The sequence below is a fragment of the Bison bison genome, unplaced genomic scaffold, assembly GCF_000754665.1.
Source record: "Bison bison bison isolate TAMUID 2011002044 unplaced genomic scaffold, Bison_UMD1.0 scf7180017864093, whole genome shotgun sequence".
Taxonomy (NCBI): domain Eukaryota; kingdom Metazoa; phylum Chordata; class Mammalia; order Artiodactyla; family Bovidae; genus Bison; species Bison bison.
Genome location: NW_011494665.1, coordinates 179,056 through 185,122, shown reverse-complemented (window position 1 = coordinate 185,122; position 6,067 = coordinate 179,056). Strand labels below are relative to the sequence as shown.

General features: G+C 45.3%; 1 protein-coding gene across 1 annotated transcript in view; it reads right to left on the bottom strand.

Annotated features, from left to right (window-relative positions):
• The window catches only part of ETV3 (ets variant 3), a 15,109-nt gene extending 9,042 nt beyond the window's left edge, over window positions 1-6,067 (bottom strand). The window contains exons 1-4 of the mRNA XM_010838199.1: window positions 6,000-6,067; window positions 3,988-4,046; window positions 3,154-3,391; window positions 1,814-1,929 (exon numbers count right to left, since the gene is read on the bottom strand). Of these exons, the coding sequence (XP_010836501.1) occupies window positions 1,814-1,929; window positions 3,154-3,391; window positions 3,988-4,033 (400 nt within the window). The 5' untranslated portion in view covers window positions 4,034-4,046; window positions 6,000-6,067. The remainder of the gene's footprint in view (window positions 1-1,813; window positions 1,930-3,153; window positions 3,392-3,987; window positions 4,047-5,999) is intronic.

The window sequence follows — 6,067 nt, the reverse complement described above, 5'->3', positions numbered from 1 at the left end:
TTAACTTATATGAAGAGTACATCATGAGAAATGCTGGGCTGGAAGAAGCACAGGCTGGAATCAAGATTGCTGGGAGAAATATCAATAACTTCAGATATGCAGATGACACCACCCTTATGGCAGAAAGTAAAGAACTAAAGAGCCTCTTGATGAAAGTGAAAGAGAAAGAGTGAAAAAGTTGGCTTAAACTCAACATTCAGAAAACTAAAATCACGGCATCCAGTCCCATCACTTCATGGCAAACAGATGGGGACAAAATGGAAACAGTGAGATTTTTTTCCTGGGCTCCAAAATCACTGCAGATGCTGAGTGCAGCCATGAAATTAAAAAATGCTTGCTCCTTGGAAGAAAAGTTATGACCAACCGAGACAGCATATTAAAAAGCAGAGACATTACTTTGCCAACAAAGGTCCGTCTAGTCAAAGCTATGATTTTTCCAGTAGTTATGTATGGACTTGAGAGCTGAACTATAAAGAATGCTGAGCCCCTAAGAATTGATGCTTTTGAGCTGTGGTGTTGGAGAAGACTCTTGAGAGTCTCTTGGACTGCAAGGAGATCCAACCAGTCAATCCTAAAGGAAATCAGTCCTGAATATTCATTGGAAGGACTGAGGCTGAAGCTTAAACTTCAATACTTTGGCCACCTGATGCAAAGAACTGACTCCTAGGGTCAAAATTCCTCTAGGTACACAGGGAGGGGGCAAGAGTGAAAAATAGAGGAAACAAGATGCCAGTGGTTAGAACAGGTTTGATTTCCTAACACCTCTCCCTCAGGCACAAGGAAAGAAAACAGGTTGTAATTAGAGAGATGCATTCCAATAGTTTTTTTTTTTTAAATGCATGCCCCAGGGACAGGAGGGAGTGGTTACAGGGGAGATGGAACTGTAATGATAGCAGCATCAAGCTAAAACTGCCCTAACTTGTTGTGTGTAGTAATTACATATCTGCCACAGATCTCAGCATATTCTCTCAGCCACACCCCTGCTCTAAATTTTCAGGTTTCTTTCAACTTTTTCCTGAGAAGTTGTAATACTACAGAGTCACAAGCAGACTTCTTTGCCTTATACAATTCCACAAACACAGAGCACTGATGGACTCCTCAGAAATTAGTAAAATACAATCTGTTTTCTTAGGCAGGGGCCCGATTTGCATCTTGAAACAAACAAACATCCTTATCAGAGACTGCCTTCTCCTTCGCTGAGAGGCAGACCCAAAACCTCTGTGAAAAGCTGTAATGGAAAGCTATCCTGTGGAGAGCCTAGAGGGGAAGCCTTGCAACACTTCAGAGAGAAGGTCAAGTAACCCCAGAGTCTTGTTCTCCGAGGAGTTGCTGGTGCAGATCAAAGGCACTGCTTTTCACTGCAAACATATGAACCTCCCCTCCTGTGATCAAGGATGCTGTGGTTTTGATGAGATTCACTTGATAAGGGTGAGCTTGGTTGTTTCATAGAAAATCGGAAGTGTTTTAGAAACTACTTCTTGTCTGTGAAAGAGCCACTGGGCTGGGAGTTGAAATTCTGAATCCTGAACTTAAGGATCAACACAAACCTATGGAATAATATTCCTAAACAGGACAATGCAATAATATCTAGGAGATGACAGATAATATGCAGAAAACAGACCCAAATCAACCAAATTTATCTCAGTGCTGCAGTCTATCACTTCCTGTGAGAAGAATGAGACTAGTTGGCAGAGGGAATCCAGGGGATCATATTACTGTGGTGTTTCTAAATACCCCTTAAACATGACAAATCTGAAGACCTGGGTTTTTAAAATTCTTTTTTAACTCCCCACCAAGAGAGTTGGCATCTTACCACTTGACCGAATGTTGATGAATGGGTAGTTGGGCATCACCAGCTTGTTGAAGTTAAATTTATAAGTAAATCTTTTCCCTTTTGTTTTATGAAGGATCCTCTTGTTGTAATAGTATCTGTAAAAACAAGAATGCATGTCAAATCGTCTTCTAGCTACTGACTGTTTTTGATACACTTAGGTAACGACGACAATCAACAGCTCTTGCTCAGAGTATTACTTGCGAACATCACTATCATTCTTTTGCAGCTTTGCCCTCAGGTTAGGGCTGGGAGACCTAAGAGCTTACTTTTCAGATTCAATTTTCAACAAGATTCCAGTCCTTTACAAAGACAGTCTCTCTTTGAGATCCTGTACACCTATTAGAGCCCCAACCCTTTTCTTGTCTATCTCTCTATGGTTTCAATTCTTTAGTCCATTTCCTTCCTGTTCTACTATACGTCACTGCTTCGTTTCTCTTTTCTGCCTTCCCCAGGTGGGGGCAGACAAATCTCTTGGGAGACCTGATGTGGTTAGTCTGGAGGCCTAAGCTCAAGGCATAGACAAAGGAATGTAGAACTGTTTTATGGTGGCAGGTCAAATAATGGTACATTCTGAGCTGGAAAACAGCAGTCAGCTTGGCCTACTTCACTTTCAAAAGAAGTGAGAGGCTCTAGCAATGTTGCTGCTCAGATTTTACATTCGGGGTCACACAATGAAGGAAGGCAGGGGAATTTCAATGTACCTAGAACCTTGAATATATTCAGTGGCATAGATTATAAACACCCCTGGAGGGGTAAAGGGTTATGAAATATAAAGACTGGCAAGGGGAAAAGAGAACCTGAGAAAAATTAGAGTGACCAATATTTATAGACAAGCTGGAGCAAACTACGAACCGACAGCCCATTGAGCTCACTGGCTCTTCAACAGTGAGGGCCCCGCCATGCACTGAGCAGTCCTCTTGTGTGCCTGCTTCACTCTTTTTCTAGTGTCTTTCAGGAGTGCCTAAAGAAGAGACAGTCTAATACATTTCCAACGGGGAAGTCTAAACTAATCTTTGGATTACAAATTAGCTCCAATCCAGGTTTCACCACACATTCTCGCCCACTACAGAGCAGAATCGGCTGTCAGGATCCAGTGCCAGCCACGTTGGAATTCCCTCCTACATACAACCAAAGATATGCCTTTTCTCCTCCTGTGCCTATGCCACCCACATTTAACAGCTCTTCTACTCCCGCTGTAAAGCTACACGTTACAAGTGTCGTCTCTCATTACCTGATACGTTTTTATCTAACATGTACCAAACTACTTAAGCCTCTTTCCAATCTGTTAACACAATGGATTTGGGAATTCTTTTCCCTACCTCAGAGCTCGGCTCAGCTTGTCGTAATTCATCTGTGGTTTGCACTTCCTGCGGCCCCAGAGGCGGGCCACCTCGTCTGGATCCTTGATGACAAATTCCCCATACTCTCCCTGCTGCCAGGCAATGACATGGCGGAACTCCTCCTTCTGCAGCAGCTCCAGGATGAAGTGCCACAGCTGGATCTGCCGGGAGCCCGGGGATGACTCTGTTTTATAGGCCCAATCAGGAAACTGATACCCTTTAATATGAAAAGGGCAAGATCAAGGTAGTCAGGAGCTAGGAACATACATACCAGTATCCCCAGCTTCACATTCCGATGCTCAGAAACTCTAGAGTGCTGTGCAAACATGCCACGAACACCCTTTGAGTCAACTGGGGCTAATCACAACAGTGCAGAGGAAGGCAGACTGAAGTTACCTTTCCTTGTGGCAATCATTAAATCTGATAAGAGTTGGGTAGCAGCAGCCAGGTGTCCTAATCTTTTCCCCTTTCAGACTTTACTAAATCTCATGCCTACTTCCTGTGAGGACATGAAAGTTTCAAAGGGAACACACAGGAAAGACAATGTTTTAGAAAACAGCACCTTTTCCCCAAGGTTGGAATTGTTTCTCTAAGAGGAAAGAGACTCGAAAGCTTGGAAATGAGGGTGTGGTGACCACATTTGTTAACATTCATCCATAGGAAAAAGCATACAACTGTCCTAGCAGTATCTACCCTGTCAGGAGGCGGTCAGTCACAGTCTGGCATTTGTGAACCAAGCCCAAATGAAGAGAAAAGGGACCACTGAGGGGCATTCCAGGTACATCAGAAAATGACTGATTAGCTTCTGCTCACCTCCACCTCCTTCTGGCTTTTCCACGACGCTACAGCCCGCTTTCATTTTCACCCTCCTGCTGAGAGACACAAGCCATGTCAATTAATTTAAGGTGTTCTGTGTTTTTTATCCTCCCAAGGTTTTCTGCCACAGCCTTTTCCCAAACTTCCATTTCCTCATCTTTCCCTCCTTATGTAACCCTCTTTCAAACATGTCACTTCCAGAGTGCTAATCCTCAAGTCGTGAAATGATGATCCTCAGGTCATCAACTTCAAAGACCATAATTCATCTCTTACCTGACTTTAAACCACAAATAGTAAACACTGTTTTTAATATTTGCTTTCTCCCTCCTGACCAATCTTTCAAATGTAAAAAAAGGAAGGGTATGGTGAAATGAGTCCAAAAAGGCAGCCAGAACAAGTCAAACAGTTTGTCTTCTATTACTAGACAGGCCTAGATGCCAAGATACACAAGCCTGAGTTCACCCAGATGTACCAGTTTAAAGAGTAAAAAAAAAAAAACAAAAAACAAAAACCAAAACCCAAATCCATCTGATTGCCACTCAAGAATGAACATCTGATTTTGATTTACTTTCCTGACTTATGTGAGATGGGAAAAGGAAAACTTCTCCCAGTCAGAAACTGCCCCTTCCTCCTTGAAAAACACCCTGGGATACAGGAAGTAAACACACCATATGTACAGTTACTCTATACACGAAAACTCACACTCCTCCCATTTTTCTCTGAGAAAAAAATTTATATTTTCTCCCTTTAACAGAAAGGAAAAAAGAAGCAAGCATTTTTGGGTACCTTCTGTTCAACAAGTGGAGGGAGTCTGGCTGTGATTTGCATTCATTCCATCCAGATTTACAGTTCTTAATAAATTTCCTGCTCCTAGCAGCAAGCAACCTGTATCTGTTACTCCTTTAGCAAAAAGCAGGGATGAGTAAAATGGCCAGAGAGATATGCAAGCAGGAGAAGGCAGATTTACTCTTACTCAGGCAGTTCCCCAGGGTGAATGACAGGCCCTCAGCACCAACATTAGCAGGAGTCTAGAGGGAATGTAGGTGCCTTGGTGACCCTAGGGCGGGGTGGATACAAATTCCTAATCTTGAAATTTCATCTAACCTAGGATTCCTCTAGATCCTTTGAAATTTTTTTTTTTCCCCTCACCATACACATTTAAGAAGACCAACCAACAAGTTTCGGTCTAAGAAATTACCAAGGAATGAAGATGGATAAATGCCCCAAAGGAAGGAGAAAACAAACAGAAACACACAGTTACATACACAAGATACACAATAACAAGGCCCCAGAGCTGAGGCAGTAGTTTCCTCTCCTGGCTGCTTCCATCTCCGTGACAATGAGGGAGGAAAAACACTAATTTCCCCACGACTCCAGGAAGCTGCCTTGAACGTTAACAACGAGGCTGCTCTGTCGGGTTGCGGAATCTTTATCCTGACATGGGAATGCCTTCACTCACGACGACTCTGGGGTTCAAATCCCGCCGCAACAATAACGTGCCCAGGAAGCTCTCTCCTGACATCCCAACTCTCCGATTTCACCTATAAAGGCCTTCCTCCCAGGAGTCCGGAGGCGCCTCTTCATGCCTTTCGCAAATTCACTCCGAGGACACACTGTCGAAGTAGGGTCACTCATCTTAACTCTGCACAGCCCGGCAGGCCCCTTGCCCTCCCTCGGATTGCGACCATTCCCCATAGAGTGAGGCTTGCAGAGCCTGGTACCGCGCGCGTCCCGGCTTCCACAGCCCCCGGAGCCTCCTATTTATCTGCCTGCCGACCGGGCCTTCCTCTCCCCGTGGTCTCGGGGCTCCGCGGAGCCACCGCAAGAACGCTGCCCGGGTCCCCGTCGCCCCTAAGCCACGGGGGCCCCCTCCCTCCCCCGCCCCCGCGCAGGGGGAGGCCCAGCAGGGTTAGTACGTGGCTCTCCCCGCTGTCCCGGCCGCAGGGACGCCGTCACAGCCGAAGCTTGGGGGTCGGCCCGGACGAGTCGGGGGCGAGGCCGGGACTCACCTCTCCCCGGCACGGTCGGTCTTCTGTCCGGTCTCCTCCGCGGCGTCTCCGGCTCCTCCTCATCCACC